At 57.2% G+C, this 19,663-nt stretch overlaps 1 protein-coding gene across 1 annotated transcript in view; it reads right to left on the bottom strand.

Moving 5' to 3' along the window:
• Window positions 1–19,663, bottom strand: part of NUP210 (nucleoporin 210) — an 88,842-nt gene that overhangs the window by 47,875 nt on the left and 21,304 nt on the right. The window contains 8 exon segments of the mRNA XM_032458745.1: window positions 2,789–2,987; window positions 4,455–4,610; window positions 5,569–5,706; window positions 6,564–6,704; window positions 7,434–7,540; window positions 8,264–8,332; window positions 9,496–9,654; window positions 16,049–16,181. Coding sequence (XP_032314636.1) covers window positions 2,789–2,987; window positions 4,455–4,610; window positions 5,569–5,706; window positions 6,564–6,704; window positions 7,434–7,540; window positions 8,264–8,332; window positions 9,496–9,654; window positions 16,049–16,181 — 1,102 coding nt within the window.

Here is a 19,663-nt window from a genome sequence, read left to right as displayed (position 1 = left end):
CCGGGAACTTGCTTCAGGCAGGGAAAGATGGGACAGGCAGACAGCCCCTCTTTCTTTCTGGGCTTGGAACGAAATCTAGTGTGTTTAAACTTACAAGTTCTAAGTATAATTCCTGCACGAAAAAGCGCACATCATAAGCACACGATTCACAATGTTCCTGCCCCCTCCCCCACAAAACACACTTTGTATCCAGGAATGGGAGCGAGACACAGTACGACTCGCACCCCTGCAATCTCCCACGGCCCCTTCCAGGCACGAGCCACTCCCAGGAGAAAAGCACTGTGCACTGACTTCTGACGGCACAGCCTGACTTTGCTGGCCGTGTATCCACACAAAGGGAGTCGCTGAGCGAGAACCCTTCGTACCTGCCCCCTTCACCTCGACACTGGCGCTGAGACCCCGCCATGTGTTTGGCACGTGGCAGACCTTCCATCCACACTTGTGTGACGTCCGCCGTGAGCAGGTGTGCGCCTTTCTCTGGGGACATGTTTCAGCACTCGGGTCGGGTGCGCCCCGAGGAGGGGAGTGTGGACAGGGACGTGTGCACGCTTGGCGTCCGCCACTACCACCGATCTCTCCCAACACGCTGCTACCAGTGGCTGCGGAATATCCCTGCTGATACTGGGTATTTTCCATCCCTTATTAATTTTTTTTTAATCTGGTAAAATACACATTAACATAACATTTGACCACAGTGACAATCTTTCCAGTTCAGTGTCATTAAGTCCCTCCACACTTGTGCAAGCATCCCCACTGTCTGTCTCCAGAACATCCTTCATCTTGCAAAACTGAAACTCTGAACTCACTCAACACAACTCCCCATGCCCCGCTCTTTCCACCACCTCAATTCTCTATGAATTAATGCTGCTAGGAACATGGATGTGCAAATATTTCATCAAGATCCTGCCTCGTCATCTGTGGTATGTGCCCAGAAATAGCTGGACCACACGGTAAAGCCCGTTTAATTTTCTGACGGACCTCCATTCTGTCTTCCTCAGCGGCCGCACCGTTTACATTCCCACGGTCGGCGCACCAGGGTTCTGGCATCTCCACGTCCTCTCCAATCCTGCTCTTCTCTTTTTGAGAGGAGCCGTCCTAACGGGCGTCAGGGTGCTGGCTCCCTGGGGTCTTGACTTAAAGTTACACAGTGAGTGGAGACGCTGAGCGGCTTCTCATAGACTGGTTGGCCACTTGTACATCATCCTTGGAGCCATGTCTGTTCAAGTCTTTCGTCCATTTGTTCACTCGGTTGTTTGTTTTATTGCCGTCCACTTGCAGGAGTTCTTGATGTAGTCTGGATGTTAACCCCTTATCAGACATACAATATGCAAACATTTTCTCCATTCCATAGAATGCCTTTTATTTTTAAGACTTCATTTAAAAAAATTTTTTTTTATTGAGGTACAGTCAGTTTACAATGTTGTGCCAATTTCTGGTGCACAGCACAGTGCTTCAGTCATACATGAACATACATACATTCTTTTTCATGTTCTTTTTCACTGTGAGCTACTGTAAGATATTGAATATATTTCCCTGTGCTACACAGTATAAACTTGTTTACCTGTTTTATAAATACCAGTCAGTATCTGCAAATCTCGAACTCCCAACTCATCCCTTCCCACCCCTTCCCTTCTGCCAACCACAAGTCTATGTTCTATGTCTGTGGGTCTGTTTCTGTTTATATATAAGTTCATTTGCCTTTTTTTTTTTTTTAAGATTCCATATATGAGTGATAGATAGTATTTTTCTTTCTTTTTCTGGCTTACTTCACTTAGACTGACCATCTTCAGGTCCATCCATGTTGCTGCAAATGGCGTTATTTTATTATTTTTAATGGCTGAGTAGTATTCCATTGTATAAATATACCACATCTTCTTTATCCAGTCATCTGTCGATGGATATTTAGGTTGTTTCTATATCTTGGCTATTGTAAATAGTGCTGCTATAAACACTGGGGTGCAGGTATAAGATTTTATTTTTTTAGAGCAGTTTTAGGTTCACAGCAAAATTAAGAGGAAGGCACAGAGATTTCCTTTGTACTCCCTGCCCACATAGTTTGTAGCCTCTTCCTGTTATCAACATGCCCCCCCCCCCAGTGGTACTTGTTACAACTGATGCTCCGACATCAACACACTGTAATCACTGAAAGCCTGGGGCGACAGAAGGCTCTGGGTCAGGGTCACACAGCCAGCTCTGTACTCCAGCCCACCCCGTGCCCCCTGGGATCCTGGGCAGCAGCAGCCTCAGTCTCCTCGTCTGACACATGGCCCAGTCACAGCCCCTCCCATGGTGGGTGTGATGTCCAGTGAGATCACACACCAAGTGCATAAACCAAGTGCCACCGACACCGTCACTACTGACACCCCCCAGCCATGTGCAGGGGTGCGGAAGAGAAAAGACCAACATGCCTGGCTTCGCGTTCTGGGTGGGAGGACCTCACAGTCACAGGGGTTGCCATCCTGTCACTCATCAAAGCCCTACCAACACTACACACAGAGCACCCACTGCATTCAGGGCACTGCAGTGAGCACCGTGACACGTGACCCTATTTAGGATGACACCCATTTTAGAGACATGGAAACTGAGGCTCAGAAAGCCCCGTGACACGGCGGGGTCACAGGGCAGTAAGGTTCAGGCCAGACCACTGCTGATGGTGGACAAGGGGACAAGTGACATTTCTCATGTTATGACCCCGCTGCTGCCCCAAGCTCTCTATGGAGGAATCTGGGGGGCACACACTAAGAACCCAGCCCCGACGCCCCCTCTACCCCTCGACTGCTGGCTTTACCTGGGAGCGGCTGAAACACGCCCTGGTTTTCCACCTCAACCGTCAAGTCGAAGTGGGAGCAGTCGCTCAGGGTGACCACCTCGTCAGCCCCACCAGGCATGAGGCCGTTGATCCGCAGTGGCAGCTCCAGGGTCTGGCCCACCCGGGCCTCCACTGGGCATGGTGCGAACTCCATGCTGCTGGGCTCAATCACGTACACCTGCAGGATGGGGCGCAGATATCAGGCTCTGCGGGACAGGAGGAGACTGCTGTGTGGATTTCCTGAGAGGTGCTGTGTGCTGGGCACCAAGGAGTGTCTGAGAGAAGCCCTAGCTTGGGGGACGTGACAGTGTGTGCCTGGGGTCCCGGGTGATGTTCAGGGACAGAGCCATTGAGGAAGACCTCTCTGAGAAGGTGATATAGAAGCTCAGACCTGGGAGCCACATCAGAGGCAGCCAGACAAAAGTCTGGGGAGAAAGCATTCTGGGAAGAAGAGACGGTCCGTGCAAAGGTCCTGAGGCATGTACATACAGCTCAGCACGTTGGACACAAATGTGTATGAGGTGCACAACAGCTAACATTTAAACAAAACGAAACTTCCCACACTCCAAGTTCCACTCTAGGAACACTGCTAACTCATCCAATCCTCTTGGCCTCCTTGTTAAGAAGGTTCTGTCACCAACCTCTTTACCTAAAGGGACCCTGGCACGGGAGGTTAAGAACTTGCATGGCTGGAGCGCGGCGGAGACTGGACCAGGCAGGTCGGCTCCGGAAGCCAGGCTCTGACCATCACACACACCGCCTCTCGGGCTTTGGGCCGAGCAACTGGCGAAAGGGGCACATTTACTGAGATGAGGAAGTTTGGGGGGGGAGGGGGCAAGCGGGTCACAGTTTATCCGAATATTTGACAATTACACTGCAGCTCAGGTGTCTGTTACAGCCTTCCTTCCATGGGAATGAGACAGATTTTTAGGTGGGCGTGTGTGGACTGAAACAAAAAGACCATAGTGGCCCGTCCATCTACGCCCCAGATAGTGTAGGAGAAGGCTGGGACTGGACACACTATGTCTGGAGCTTCGATTTCTGCCCTAAATGAAGTAAAAAAAGGGGTTGAGATCAGGGTCAGGTTGTTGGGAAAGAGCCAGGTCAGGAGGCCACCAGGTGGGGCTGCCAGAGGCTGACCGCAGGTGACCACTCCACCTTCGGCCTTTGCTAAGTCCTGCAACACTCGGGGCCGAATGACAGGTGCAGCCCCTGAGCAGGAAGGAGCCAGAAGGAAGGACTCGGGCCGGTCTCCTGGAGTCTGGGTGTGAAGGTACAGCCCAACACTCAGCGGCCCAGTCCGACCTGGCGATGCCCACCTCGGGTCGGAGGAATCTTCCAGAAAGGCTCCTTGATTACCTCGTGTTTCTGCATTCTCTGTCTCCCGGAAACCCCAGCTCAGTGGGCCCTGGCCCCTCTGGTCCCACCTCCTGTCTAGTGTGGGATGTCACGGCCACCTCCCTGATCTGGCCATGAGCTAGGACAGGGCTAGGGCCTGACGCCCGATCCCTCGCCCACCACTGACCCCAAGTCCAAGGCCGAGGATGACAGGATGTTTCTGAATTAAGCCTGAGGCTGGCTAGGACAGGCGGCTGCTGACCGCTACCCCGAGCCTCCCCACGGCTGCCCGGGCCCCAGGCCTCACCTTCATCTCCCCGAAGTGTAGTGGGTTCTGCACGTCGTGTGCCTGGATCACACTGAGGCCAGTGTCACTGCCTGTGGTCATCACACCCTTGACTGTGACCGTGGCAACCATGTGGCTCGAGGAAGACCAGCTGAAGTTCCCGCTCCCGCCGTGGGCCTGGGGGGGAATCATCATGGGGTCAGCCCCCCGCCTGGTCTGTCACCCACCCTCTCTCTCCCACAGACGGTCAGCATCCTGCCACCACGTGGGGAAATGTGGCGTCAGCCAGCGTCCGGCGGGCAGCTGCCTCAACACCCCACTGTCTCCAGTGTCTCTTTCTGGTCCTCACCTTCTGGGGACCTTGTGGCTGACGTACGCATACACACGTGCCCATGACAGGGGCCCCAGAACCCAGGAGCACCTGCCAAGCTCAGGCTGGAGCTGGACGACCCCCGCCGCAGAGCCAGGCGCAGGATGGGGCTGCGCTGCCCGCTCCTGGCACAGACCCCTGCCCACTCCGAGTGTCTGCCATGAAGCAAAGGACAGCCTGGTGGCCTCCCAGATCTGGGGCCACCACCCCATGACCCTAGGGAGGCCGGGAAGGCAACATCCCTGAGTGAAGGGGCAGCGGGTCTCAGGGCACACACCGGACACCTGTCGTGCCGCCCGGACAGTCAGCAGGGACCGATGGGACCGGGCGGGTCACACGGGCTCCAGCCCAGACGGGCACCCAGCCCTGCCAACTGACGCCAGGTGGGCATGTGACCATCAAAGACCAAGAACACCTGGTAAATGACAAAGCTCGGAACATCGTCCCTCGAACTTCAAATTTCTCTCTGAAGATACTCACACTGCTTTCGGAAAACAATAATTTTTTACAAAAACAAAAGTGTGTGGAGTTCGATCCGTGTTCCAGCCTTTCTTTATCGTGCTTTTACTCCTCAGGGTTTGTCCTAATTACCAAGACACAGCGCTGAGATGGACACCTCAGAAAATACAGAGAGCATAAAAACTCTGATTCTAAATTCTCTCCCAACCACAGGAAGGTAATACGAACAGAGACAGAATGCATGAAAAGCCCCAACCCCACAGAAGCCCCCGAAGGAATGAGCCCAGGTGGGGGTCTCCCAGCTACCTTGACTGTATACTGATAGGCGCCCGTCTTTGGTTGCCACGGGAACGTCAAGATGCTGGGATAGAGGGTGATGGGAATGTGAATTTCAACCTCCTGCTGGTTCCATACAGGCACTCGTAGCATGTGGACCCCTCCATCCTGCAACACGATACCATGACAATCAGGTCGACACTTAAGCAGACCCTCGCTCCTCCCTGGGGATCAGGTCCCAAGGGTAGACTTTGAAATCGCGGGGAGGGGGTGGGTAGGAAGACTGCAGGTACTCGGTAGCCTTTTCAGTCTCCATGAGATGGCGTAACGTGGCGCTGTACCAGCCACCCCAGTAAGCACTGCTCGTCTGCACCCTCACAGACCCCCGACGTGTGCACGTGGTCACCCCTACTTCATAGATGAGGAGACTGAGGCATGGGGATGAAAGCAACTTGCCCAAAGTCCTCAGAGCGCAAGTGGCAACTTTGGCAGGACTCGCTGCTTGGCCCACAGGCCATTTCCGCCTCTGACGGGTCTGGGAGGGGTGTGTGTGCGGCAGAAGATTAGAACACCCACACCGAGCTTCCCAGCAGTAGAATCTGCTCCCACTGAAACTGACTGGCCTTGTAAACGTGGGGGAAATTTAAAACCTTTGAAGGACCGAGCAGCCAAAACAGCCCAAGGGATGCTCATGGGTCCCAGTCGGTGCACAGCTGGTCACACGGGCCCAATACTGATTCCCCAACAAGGGTTTCTAGCCCCAACCCCAGAGGCACAGGCTCACGTCTCCAGGAACCAGCAAAGGGCGGAGAAGGAGGGGCTGTGGCCCAGCACTGGGACAGGGACAGGCCAAAGCCCCTGCCCCCAAACAGCACCATGAGCCTAGAGCAGGAGGGACCCCCTCGGCACCCAGGAGAGCATCGCAAGCTTGGGTTCCCGACCCCTGGGGCTCACGTCCAGCCTGGGTTGACATTTCTGCCCACAGAGGTCCCAGGATTGGGCGGGGAGGGGACGTGCCAACTTGCCTGGTCCACCACGGAGGTGAGGGCCGCCTCAATGGCCGTCTGGCCCCTCTTGACTGCCCTGACGTGATGGTATGACCCGTTCTGGGAAGAAGTCAGCACCTCAAAGAACTCTGGAGGAAGCACAGTTTCGATGCGGATGTTCTGGAAGGAAAGGCAGGACGTGTGAGAGGAGCTTCCTGGCCGACTGGGGGACGTCACAGCACAGGAAGGAGCCTGTGCGACCCCAAAACAGCAGCCAGGCCAGGCCAAGCGGGAGGCGCCAAACTGGATGGAGCCCTGGGCCTGAGCTCCGACCCCTCCCAGGCCGCCCTCCCTGTGTGAACCCATGACCTGGCGCTCTTGTCGAGCCACCGGGCTGGGGCTCAGGGGCTCGAAGCTGCAGTCAGGTTTCTCAGACCCTGAGGTCCCAACAAGGAAACGGCCAAACACAAAATACTGGACATCAAAATCCTTAGAGCTATTTTATCTCCCAAACGGTGATAGACCAAGTATTTTTTCTCAGTAACAGAAGGAGAGCAAGGCCTTCCATGCAGAAGCCAGAGGGGAGCCTTGCCTCCCCCTCAGAACCCCGGGCCCCACGAGCAAGGTGGCCGGCATCCCAGCTGGCGGACCCCACCTCCCCCATCCCCACCTCCGTGAACCTGGCTGCCCGCCGCCCCTCTCCCTGCTCCAGCCGCGTAGGGAGTGGGGCCTTGGTGTGCAGGATCCCAATATGCTCAACGTCCATCAGTGTCTCTTGTGGAACCAGCAGCGCCTCCAGGAAGCACCCAACAGCCTGCCTGTTCGGCGCCCCTCTTGCTTTGGGGGCTGCTCCCCGGGACCCCCCCCCACTTCACAAACCCCACCGGCCCGGGTGGGATGGGCACTCACATCTGACAGGTAGACCTTGTTGCCGGTTCTGTCAAGCACCTCGACGGTAATTTCATACAGGCGGCCAGTCTCGAGCACCCACCGGTCACCGGGGTGGACTGTGAACCCTACAAAACAGGAGGGCACAGAGCCTCAGCACTGGGGCTGCAGGGGCAGCGGACGGAGAGGACGGGGCCCTCCACGCACCTGCCCTCCCCTGGGGAGGGGCCAGCAGCTCTTGACGGTGAGATGGAATGTCCGCATCGTCCCTGAGCCCTCAGCGCCCGAGCTGACCTCAGATCCCCCAGGACCAACCCTGAGCACGTGCCCATGACTGCTCCAGGGCCCATTCAAACTTGACCCTGTCCACGGTGGGTCTAGCTCTGACCCTCAGCGAGTCTACGCCCTGAACCCACAGTAGGTCTACCCTCTGAATCCATAGTTGGTCTGTGTTCTGAATCCACAGTGAGTCTACACTCCGGATTCATAGTAGATCTCCGTCCTGAATCTGCAGGGTCTGCAGTCTGAATGCACAGCAGGTGTGCGCTTGAAGCACTCCCTCCCTGTGAGCCGGGCCTGCCCTCCCGGGCCTCTGGCTCTGGCCCCTGCAATGCTGTGTGCTTCTTGCCCCCACACTGCTACCCAAGCTGTCCCCTCCGCCCTCCACCTGCCTGACCTCCGTCTACCCTCTGCTTGTTCCGTGCACTGGCGGGGGGAGGGCTGGGGAGCAGCCCCCGCAAGGGTGGAGGTGGGGGTGCCACTGGCCCGGGCCTCCCTGTGGCTTTTACTTTTTAAACTCCTGTCATCACAAATGAGCAGCATCCAGGAGGACCCAGAATGCCCACACTCACCCAAGTATCCAGGCTCAACTACGTAGACGGTGCTGTTCGGTAACCGGGAAGCGCCCTGCATGCGGATACCTGGGGTCTTTATTAAGGGCAAGTAAACCGGCTGGTTCCCACGGCCTGGTTATCATCATCATCGCTGAGACATCACAGGGACAGAAGAGGGGGTCAAACACCCCGAACACCCCTGCCCGCGGCCACACAGAGCACAGGCCTTTTCCAGAACCAGTGACCACCCAGCGCTTCCTCCACGCCAAAAGGGCGACGTCTGCAAGGATCCTGGAGACCACTCAGGGCACACGAACAAGCCTGGGACAGCACAACCCACAGCCAGTGTGGAGACAGCCTTGGCCAGGCCCTGGGACGAGATCAGAGGGGGTCCTGGAGGCGGGGAGTGGGGCACAGCCTTGGCCAGGCCCTGGGACGAGACCAGAGGGGGTCCTGGAGGCGGGGAGTGGGTCTCAGGCTCGTCCAGGCCCTGGGACGAGACCAGAGGGGGTCCTGGAGGCGGGGAGTGGGTCTCAGGCTCGTCCAGGCCCTGGGACGAGACCAGAGGGGGTCCTGGAGGCAGGGAGTGGGGCACAGGCTGGGCCGGGCCCTGAGACGAGACCACAGTGGGTCCTGGAGGTGGGGAGTGGGGCTCAGGCTCGGCCGGGCCCTGGGATGAGACCACAGTGGGTCCTGGAGGTGGGGAGTGGGGCTCAGGCTCGGCCGGGCCCTGGGATGAGACCAGAGGGGGTCCTGGAGGCGGGGAGTGGGGCTCAGGCTCGGCCGGGCCCTGGGACGAGACCAGAGGGGGTCCTGGAGGCGGGGAGTGGGTCTCATGCTCGTCCAGGCCCTGGGATGAGACCAGAGGGGGTCCTGGAGGCGGGGAGTGGGTCTCATGCTCGTCCAGGCCCTGGGATGAGACCAGAGGGGGTCCTGGAGGCAGGGAGTGGGGCACAGGCTGGGCCGGGCCCTGGGACGAGACCACAGTGGGTCCTGGAGGTGGGGAGTAGGGCTCTGCTCCGCCACCAGCTCCCACCTCAGAGCCTCTCCGGTGAGTCACCCGCAGAGGTGAGCGTCTCCGCTCAGCCGTGGGGCTATTTTTGTTCTCTCTGATTTTCAGACCTTGAGGGAAAACAGGGCTATTTTTAGCCCAGCCGAGCTCTCCGGGAGAAAAGTGACTTGATTTCCAAACAGCAGATCTCCTGTGCAGGACACGCACCTGCAAGCGTGCCGGCCTGAGTAAAGGATATTCCTGTGGCCAAGGACCAGGCTGCTCTGTCCCAGCTGGACCGCAGTGACCGTCGACGTGTCCGGGGCCAAGACCGCCACGGGCCGGCCCGGGTCTCCCTCGGGGCCCCAGATGCTGCTCTGCAGCTGCAGCTCGTACTGGTCAGAAGGCATGGAGAGCTCTGCTCCCAGACGCGGGGAAGATCAGGGCGGGGAGAGAGTGGGGTGGGAGATGTTAAACGCCAGGATGTCACCTCCCCCTCAACCAGTCCCTGACCCTGCTGTCAGGGCGGCTGCTTGGGTTTTTTTTTTTTTTTTTTTTTTGCTTATTTTTCAACACTTTAAATGTTAATATTATTCTCCATGTGTGTGGACAGAGCTGACATTCTCCATGAATTTTTGGAGGCAATCCTTTTTTTGTGGATGCTGTGAGCAGCTTTTTTTTTTTTTTTAATTAAGCACAGCCTCTGACTCAACCTGCCAGCTGCTTGCAGAATACCAACATGACATCTTTTTCTGTTCATCAAGGAAGTGAGTGAGCTCTGCTTCTGCACTGAGGGGTGCAGATGGGGCTCCCTGGACCCGTGCATCCTCCAGGGCCCCCCAAAAGGTGCTTTCCATCGTGTCCCACGGGGTTTTGGGAGCTGGGCCCATAATTTGCAGATAATTTCCTGTTGCTATCTTGACCACCCTTCGTGTTTCCCCGCCCTGTCGCACTGTGGAGAACTTGCCCAGCCCGGGCCAGGATGGGAAACCACGTTGCTGGGCAAGAACGACTTCCGCAACCCGCTGCCTCTGCATCCACCTTCTGCGTCCTGTGCGGTCGAGCCCGCCAGCACTTCTAACTTGGACGGCTACTGACAGAGCAATCAAGACAGGGCTGTGGCAGGACTGTGCAACGTGATTCATGGGCACATCACCCTTTCATCCCACACAGTCCTCGAGACAGGCGCTACCGATGCCCCCATCCTAGAGATGGGGGGACCGTGGGAATCAAGGCCAGAGCAAGACCATCGCAGAGCTGGGACTCAGACAAGAGAGCAGGGTGGCTCTGACATGCCGGCACCCCAGTCCGTGGGATATCCTATCAAATAACCCGCTTACTGTGCCTGTGGGCATAGCCACGATCCAGCCCTCTGTCACCAGAGAGGGACAGGATTCAGGCACCACGGACAGGACAGCTTCTCTGCTCACCACTGGGTCCCTGGCAGGGCCTGCCATGGGAGGCGCCCAGGACAAGGATCCTGGAGGAGTCTCAGCTGGAGCAGCCCTCAGAGCTCCCAAGATTCGGAAAGGGAGGCGACGTGCCTATTTCCTGTCCTGGGGTATCTGCTGTGTGTTCCCATAAGTCCCCTAGAATTCTCCCTGGGGCAGAGGGTGCTCAAAGGGTGGTCCCTGGGCCATCAGCATCACTTGGGAAACTGCAAGTAACCGGCCCCATCCCAGATGTGCTGAGCCAAGCTCTGGGGGCGCCCCGCACCGCGTGCCTGCATGGGCCCCCAGGGGCTCTGACCACACCAGCGCTGAGAAGCCTTCAGTGCCCCGGCCCACCTCCTTGCCTCTAGCAGGGAAGCAGGCAGGCGGGGCTGAGATTCCTTCAGACCAAGCACCCAGAGACCGGAAGACGGCAGCAGTGCATGGAGGACACGGGTCGTGACAAAAGTAACAAGACAATGCCACCGCTCGACAAAGCAGCATTCCTTGGCGGTGCTTTACAAAGCACGAGGTTACTCCCTTGTTTAATGGCCCTTTCGGGAAATAAATACACTGACTCTTGAAAGGACCTCTCACATCGCAGATGCAAGCACATTCGCAAAGCCTGGAGACGATGAGCATAAGGGGCTTGTCTCACGGACTCTGTAAACCCTCCTGAAACAGAGCAGGGTCCTGGGGGGTCTTCCCAGGACGGAGCCCTCCTCCCAGCACATCCTCCGCCTGCCTCTCGTCTGGAAAAGAACTTCGGTCAAAGAGCAGGTTTAATCAGAGACATAAGAAAATACAGAAACAGAGGGAAATAGTCAAGCAAGAGAAAATAATAACAGTGTAGTCATTAAACAAAGTCACGGAGGGAGGGGAGTGGCAGCGTGCGTGCTTGGCATGCCGAGGTCCTGGGCTCAATCCCCAGTGCCTCCATTAAAAAGAAAAATAAAGGGCAAGGACCTTGAGTTCCTCCTCAAGGGCTGCAGATAATATTTTGAGCCCTAACTTTGAGCTGGTTTGCAGATACCAAAACCCCACCAGGTGGAAGAAGTCAACCGCACGCTGACCAGACTGCAGCCAGGACAGAAGCTGCCACAGCTCCCAGAACTGGCCTCGAAGAAATGGGAACAAACCGACCCTGGAACTGAAGGTTAACTGTACTTAAAACCATCACCGTGACGCTGATCAGAGCCCCGTGTGGCTGACTGCCAGGATGACTGTGGGAGCAGACTGTGCTGCCCTGCGCAAGGCCCCTCCCTCCACCTGTGCCCCCCTGACCCCTCCTGTAAAAGTTCTTGCTCCCTGATTGTCAATGGGGGGGGGGAATTGGCCTTTGGACAGGAGTCTGCCCTCCCTCCGCCACACCGGCCCCCAGAACAAAGCAGACTTTCCTTTCCAGCACCACGAGCCTCTCTCTGCACTGGCGTTTGAGCGGCGGGCAGGAGGAGCTCACCCCTTGTAAGAGGCGCTGGGTGCAGAAGGCTTCGCAGGTGCTAAGGTCACCGTCTGCCCACAAACAGAGGAAGGCTGCTCCCGGGGCTCCAGCCTGCAGAGGGCACAGGGCGCCCCCTGGTGCTTCCGCAGGCCAGGAGGCCGCATTCTTCAACAGGCTCCATCTCCGACCCTCCGAACCCCGGCTGACCTCCAGATGTGCTTCTGACGGCCAGAACCCCCAGCCCCAGCCCATGCCGGCCCCAGCAGGCACCAGGTCCAGGCAGCCACAGCTCAAGGCTGCGCTGGGTCCTAGGTTCTTCCACACCTGAGTCTTTGACACAGGAATCCCAGCCCGACACCCACCTACACAGCTGGTTTTCCAAACCTCAGCACAATTTATCTCAGGAATTTCCACCTTTCCCAAATCTCAAGTTCTTTTCAGACACCGATTCCCTCGACCGGCATGTCTTTCCCACATCTTGTTCTGTCTAATAACTTGGTTACTGAGCCAGTCAGGTCTACAACCCCAGCATCAGCAGACTGAGGACTGAGGGAGGCCTGTGCCCGCGGAAACACGGCCCCGCCAGCATCACACACACCCCGCCTCCAGCCAACCTCCTCTCCTCTGCCACCTGCTCCGCTCGCAGGGAGTCTGCTGGAGCCTCGCTGGACCAACTGTTTTCCTCCCACACTGGGCTCTGAAGTACCGGGGACCCGAGCAGCCCTTTGACACTGAGGCCCCCAGCAGTGAGGGCACAGAGCAGGCGCCCCACAAATGGGCTTGCGAAAAAGAAGCCGCCCCTTAGAGGAAGGAAGGTAGACGTCGGGAATGACAATGTGGGAGGAGCAATGCTATCAACAGCAGCCGAGACATGGAAGTGCCCGAAGTGTCCATCCACAGGTGACTGGGTGAAGAAGCCGTGGTACATTTATACAGTGGAATACTACTCAGCCATGAAAAAGAATAAAGTAATGCTATTTGCAGCAACATTCATGGACCCGGAGATTGTCATACTAAGTGAAGTAAGACAGAGAAAGAAAAATACTGTATTATAACACTCATATGTGGAATCTAAAAAAATGACACAAATGAACTTATTTACAAAACAGACTCATAGACATAGAAAACAAAACTTGTGGTTACCAGGGGGTAAAGTTGGGGGTGGAGGGATAAATTGGGAGTTCGAGATTTGTAGGTATTAACTACTATATACAAAATAAACAACAAGGTCCTCTTGTATAGCAGTGGGAACTATATACAATCTTGTAACAGCCTGTAATGAAAAAGAATATGAAAAGGAATACACACACACACACACACACACACACAACTGAATCGCTATGCTGCACACCAGAAACTAACACAACATTGTAAACTGACTGTACTTCAATTAAAAAAAAAGAACATACACACACATGGGGGAAGAAAATAGCAAAGCAAAGAAGAAAAATTACATGTTTAAGGAAGAAAGGCTGACAGAAAACACGAAGAACTAACTTGGGGTAACTGCCCTCTGACCCGTGACTCTCGAGCCTCGGGCAGGGTGCCGTGAAAGGCAGGCTCGCTGCAATTCATTTCCCCTATACCGACACCATTCCCCCTGACTTTCCCATCTAGCAGCCTATTAAAAATGACAGTGACGTGACTTATATTTCAATTAGAAAAAACCACAGCAATCCATCTAAAAACATGGACAGTGGCTTTCCACCCGAGTGTCCTGTTCGTGGCGGGTGGACCCTTGCTGCCTCCCGTCTCTGGTTCTCACAAAGCATCCGTCTGGAATCCACTCCAGCCCGCATGGCATCCGGCACCGGCAATCACACAGGAGTGTTTATTTTTGGAATTTTCCATCTCATTACCCCACAGATGCAACGGAGGCAGCTTAACCGTCTCCTGTCTGAGGGGATCTTTCGTGAGCTCCAATTCTTTGACGTCTGCCGTAGGGCAGTGACCAAACCCGAAAGCTCTCCGGGTCCCTTGGGATGCGCTGTTCCTCTGGGCCATGAGACCGAACTAATTTGGGGTGGGCTCTTAAGCCCTCTCCATTAAATCCCCCCAAAACCCCTGGTCTGGGCACACCGCCCCGCCTCAGCCCCCCACCCGCTCCCCCGGTTCCCGCAAAGGGACCACCCGCCCTGTCCCCGGGAGAAGGGAAAGCTGCTCTTCCTTCCTGCAGTGTCAGGGACACCCGATCCTGCAGGGGTGATGAAGGCCAAGGACCTCACAGTTTTGTGACTGTCAGGTGTTCTATGCCTCGGTTTCCTCATCTGTAAAACAGGATGTTAACGAAATACACCTCACAGAGCTGCTGGGTTCCGTGAGAAGTCCGACACTCGGAAAACGCCCGTCCTGGCAGGGCGTCCCCACACCGTCCCCACCAGGTGGGAGGCGCTTCGTGACAGTGCTCAGGTGTCACACTGCGTTTCCAAAGGGCCCCACCTGGCGCCCTCTGGCCTTCCAGCTTGTCCCCGCTGCGTTCCTCCTGAGGACACTGGGTCAGTGTCCTGAGAAGTCCACCTCCGAGCCGTCTGCCCTCTAAGAGTCTCCAGAAGCCACGCCCAGGTCCACCCCTGTGCTTTTAGAACCTGCTTCCCTGAAGTCAGGGGTACACGCAGGCTCTGGCCAGGACCCCAGCCTGGCTTCGTACACATCCCACCTGTGTGCTGTCCCCACCCAGCACACGGGGACACCCGGGAAACCCCGTCTGCTGCCCTTCAGCAGGGCACTGGTGCGGGAGAGAACTGGGCCCCGAGTCAGGAGGGGCCTGTCCATGGCTCCGTGTCCTCCCCAGGGCTGTGGCCCCTGCCACATGGTAATGACCGACCAGACCCGCTGCCTCCAGACTTTCAGACCCATCTATGGAGCAAGCCCAAGACGCGAGGACGCTGAAGCGCCCACCGCGCCCTAACCGGTACCCGCGCCACAGGCGGAGCAGCCCCCACCCGGGGAGGCGCCTGCCCAACGCCGTCCAAGCCCTCGGGCCTTAGTGCAACCTTCTCTACCCAGTGTCCTGAGACCCCTGACGCCCTGAGCTCTGACCCTGAAACGTGCGTAAACTAAACAGAACGATGATGATGACAGTAATTCTTAGGAGGGCTGGGGCTGCATTAGCAACACTCACCGTCGAAAACACATCACACCCACAGCACTTTAGGAAGAACACCAGTATGGTGCACTCGAGAGTTTCCAGAGCAAGTCCACACCCCCTGACTCATTCCGCCCTCGGTGCAGGCAGGAAGGCTCCGACAGAGACACTGAGCCCCAGGGGGGAGGCGGGCAGTGTCTTGCCAAGGCTGCCCAGCGGTCACGGGCAGACCAGGGGCAAATCCCAGTCCAACATGAAGCTCACGGCTTCTGACATTCTTAAAACAAAGAGATATAAACCCAAAAGGTTTGAAATCAAGGTCTGGGAGAGACGTGCGCACATCCAAGCTCACAGCTGCACCACGTACAACAGCCAAGAGGCAGACACCCAAGCGTCCACCAACAGACGAATGGACAAAATGTGGTCTCTGCCGACAACGGAATGTTACTCAGCCTTCAAAAGGAAGGACATTCTGAACCATGCAACAACACGGGGGAACCTTGAGGACGTTCTGCTCGTGAAATGAGCCAGACATAAAAGGACAGACACGGTACGATCCCACTTACACGAGGTCCTGAGAGGAGTCAGAGTCACAGCAATGGAAAGTAGGCGTTGGGGGCCGGGCCGGGGGCGGGCTGGGGAGCTCGTGCTTACTGGGCACAGGGTTTCAGTTTGGGAAGATGAGAATGTTCTGGAGATGGATGGTGGCGATGGTTGCACAAAAATGTAAATGTAATCAACGTCACTAAAACTAACACTTAAAAACAGTTAAAATGGCAAATTTTGTTACACCTATTTCACCATAATGAAAGGGGGGGGGCCTCTGCCCTGAGCACAGAGCTGAGCCAGGACCCACCTGTGATCTTCCCTTGCCTGATCTTCTGCACCTTGTAGCAGATGGATGTCCCCACCAGGAGGTAGACGTCGTAAGCTGGGTTCAGAAGGATGTTCTCCAAAATCAGCAGCCTGACCTCTGCGGGGCGTACGTTCTTAGCACAAGGAAGAGGGTGGAAAAGGTGAGGTGAGTCGGCAGTGGGGGTCGGTGGAGGCCAGAGAAAGAATCTTGAGGGCTTTTTGGTCCATTCTCATGAGCACAGGGAAGTCAGAGACAAAAAAACAAGGCAACATCCTTGGACCCCAAGCCCCAGCGAACCCTTGGGGTATAACCAGCGAGAGCCCAGAGGTCGTTGCCAAAGCAGACCCAGCACATCACTGTGTATCATGGAGGTTGTAGCTCAGTTTACAACTGAAGGAGGCAGAAAGACAAGTAAGGAGCCAGGAGCAATCCAGACTGACACAGGGGCCGCGCGGGGCTGCAGGGCTCCATCTACAAAACCCCAAAGGCAGCAAAGTGGGGGAACCGCAGGCAAACCCAAAAAGGGGGAGGGGTGTGCGTCCCCGCCAAGCGCTCGGTCCCTGCCCCGGGCCCCTCCCAGCCCCCACCTCTCAGCCCCCCGACCACCTCAGCCGGAAGCATCACGAGAGACGCTGCACCAGAGGCAGACCCCGTATCAAGTCCAGTGCACCCCCAGGAAGCCAGGCTCCATGGGGCTGCACCTCCCACTGCCCTGGAGTGTGTGGCGACCCTGCAAGCTGCAGAGAGCTGCAGGCAGAGCAAAGCATTCTCGTCCACAGACACGCAAGCACCCGTCCTCTGGCGGAGGTGCCGCCGCTTGCTGTCCTGTGGACGCTGGCCCGTTCTGCATCTGCGCGTGAGTTCGTTGGATTTCCTTTCACACCGGCTCTAACATCTTACGTGTTTCCTCACCGTTACAGCACGCTACGGTTCCCGTCCCCGATGGGGACGTAGGAGGGCGCCGGGCCCACCTCCTCCCACGGACACACGGTAGCTAAAGCTACGTGTGGGACAATTTCCTCCAAAAAACCCTAAAAACTGGTGGGGTGACCCTTCTAACCCGACAAACAAGAGAGCAACCACCATGAGGTGAGCAGGACACCGAGACCCAGTCTCACCCCCACGTGGAGACCACAGTCACAGGGAGCCCCAACCCGGATCTGCTCCCCGGGGAGCGAAAGGCTCACACCCCAGACCAGGCACCCCGACCAGGCCCTGGGAGACCAGCCCCCAGAGCCTCTGGCTGTGAAGACCACCAGGGCGCGCACCCACCAGGGCCGTGGGGCTGTGGGGACTGAGGACGGGCTCTGCGGGGCCCAGCGCAGACGCGCAGCCCTTGAGAAGTGCCCAGACGGCCCGTGAGTCTCGTCTCCCCGCGGACTTGCTCCAGCCAGGGGGCCCCTTCCCGCCCTCCCTCTGCCGTGCTCCAGAGCTTCACACACGCCAGCTGCTCCCACCCTGACATCTCCAGCTGGTCTTTGCAGCTGTCCACCCAGGAGACACCCCTCATCACCTTGCACTGGGGACCCCTCGGGGCGGGGGGCTTGTGCGCCTGTAACTGGAGACACAGTTCCCAGCAGGAACCCCCTTCCCCTCCAGGCACTGCACGGACAGCAGACCGACACACACCCGGCCTTTCTGAGGAAGAGGCTTGCCTGCCTGCGCAGAGGGGCAGGTGTGCAGGGGGCTCTCGGGTTCCTGTGTGGGTGAGTGCAACTGTCACCCTCCCCGCCCACCCAGGCTCAGCTGCCTCTCACAGAAGGCGCGTGTGGCCCTCTTGGTGCCCTGACTTTGGCAGCTGCCGCCAGAGGACACGTCTACATGCCTCGCTCTGGTGCCCAGCAGGGCCTAGGCTCACGGGCCCCGCAGGACCAGCACCGACGAGGACAGAATTCTTAACCAGCTCCCGCCCCCGGGCACAGACCCAAGCTCCACCGCTCTGGAAAGGAGCCATTAGCGAATTATCACGGCTGCACCAGAGGGGTGGCCCCGTTAAACACACGTCCAGGGCTGACCTACACCCTCCCAGACCCGAGGGCAGCACTCCTCCCCGCGCCCCAGAGCACGGCATCTCTCGGAGTGGGGTTCTCACACGTGTCTAGGACCAGGGTGTACACCCGGTGCCTGCAGTCCTGCAGCAGCTGCCCCGGGAGTCCCCCTGGTGGCCGGGGGCTTCTGTTGCTGTAATGTGCCTGTAACAGTCAGAGGCAGGGCTTGGCAGGGCTTGGCAGGCCACCGCCCCCACGCGCTGCACGCACAGCAGACTGGCACACAGCAGACCAACGTGCAAAAGGCACCCCTGCTAGAAAGAGGCTTTGGCCTGGGGGGCACACTTCAGGGCTGTCCACAGGTGGGGCCGCAGAGGGGCTCTCAGGGGACAGAGGCCCAGGGTGCTGCCCCGGCATCCTCCCTCTGCCTCGTTCCAGCTCACTGGCATCTCCCAGAAAGGAGCCTGGACACCTGTCTGGAGGCCTAGTCTGGGGACTGCCTCCCACAGGACACCTCCAGGTCTCCTGGCTCCGGGGCCAGCAGGGCCTGTGCTCCCAGTCCTGCAGGACTGGACACACGTGCCTCCTTTAAAAGCTGCTGTCTGAGGGTCTGACCTCTAACCAGCCTGGGTCTGCGTGCTGACTGAGGTCCTCCCCTTTGAGACACCGGAAGGCAAATACCATATAATCTCACCTACGCCTGGAATCGAAAAAGCAAAACAAAACCAAAGAACCTGAGCTCACAGACACAGAGAACAGATAAGTGGTGGCCCAACGTGGGGGTGGAGGGTGGGCAAAATGGGTGGGGAGGGCCAAAAGCTGCAAATTTCCAGTTACAGGGTAGGTAAGCCCTGGGGGTGTAAGGCACAGCATGGTGACTGCAGTGAACAACACTGGTGCATATTTGAAAGCTGCTAAGGGAATAAATCTTAAACCTTCTCATCACAAGAAAAAAAAAAATCGTAACTGTGTGGAGTGATGACTGTTAACCAGACGTGTTGTGACCTTTTCACAGGATTTACACACATTGAAACGTGACGCTGTAGACCTGGAACTCGTGTAGTGCTGGACATAAGTTATACCTCAACACAAAGAATCCAGTCAGCTAAACAGTATCTTTGACGTGTTAGAAAGGAAACAACAACCACACAGGGCACCACCCTGGGCCAGGGAGCCTCCCTGCCGGACAGGCAGGACAAGGCCGCCCCTGCAGCTCAGAGGGGCTGGGCGGGCCCAGAACACACAGAGACAAACTCTCTGTGATCCCAGCCACGCGGCGGGACTCCCCCGGAGACGGCTGCCCCAGGCTGACCCTCCAGGACCCCCAGACTGCGGCCAGACCACTGAAGAGGGTGGCTCTGCAGAGAACTCCACCTGTCCATCACCCTGGAAAGTAATCAGCAGACACTGTGCCGCAAACTCCCATCTCTCCGCCCCCGCCCGCCCCCAGGGCTCCAGGAACCAGGCAAACGGGAGGAAGACCCCAGGTCTGCAGCTCCAAGGGAGGCCGGGCCAGGGTAGACCTGTGCTCACAAAAACCAGGCAGGAACCGGGCCTTGGCCACCTCACTGCCTCACTGTCCTCTCCTGCCACCCGACTCACCCTCCCTGCAAAATGGGGCGTTGAT

The sequence above is a fragment of the Camelus ferus genome, chromosome 17 (assembly GCF_009834535.1).
Source record: "Camelus ferus isolate YT-003-E chromosome 17, BCGSAC_Cfer_1.0, whole genome shotgun sequence".
Classification (NCBI taxonomy): Eukaryota; Metazoa; Chordata; class Mammalia; order Artiodactyla; family Camelidae; genus Camelus; species Camelus ferus.
Note: the sequence above shows the minus strand (reverse complement) of the source record. Positions and strands in the feature narration are given on the sequence as shown.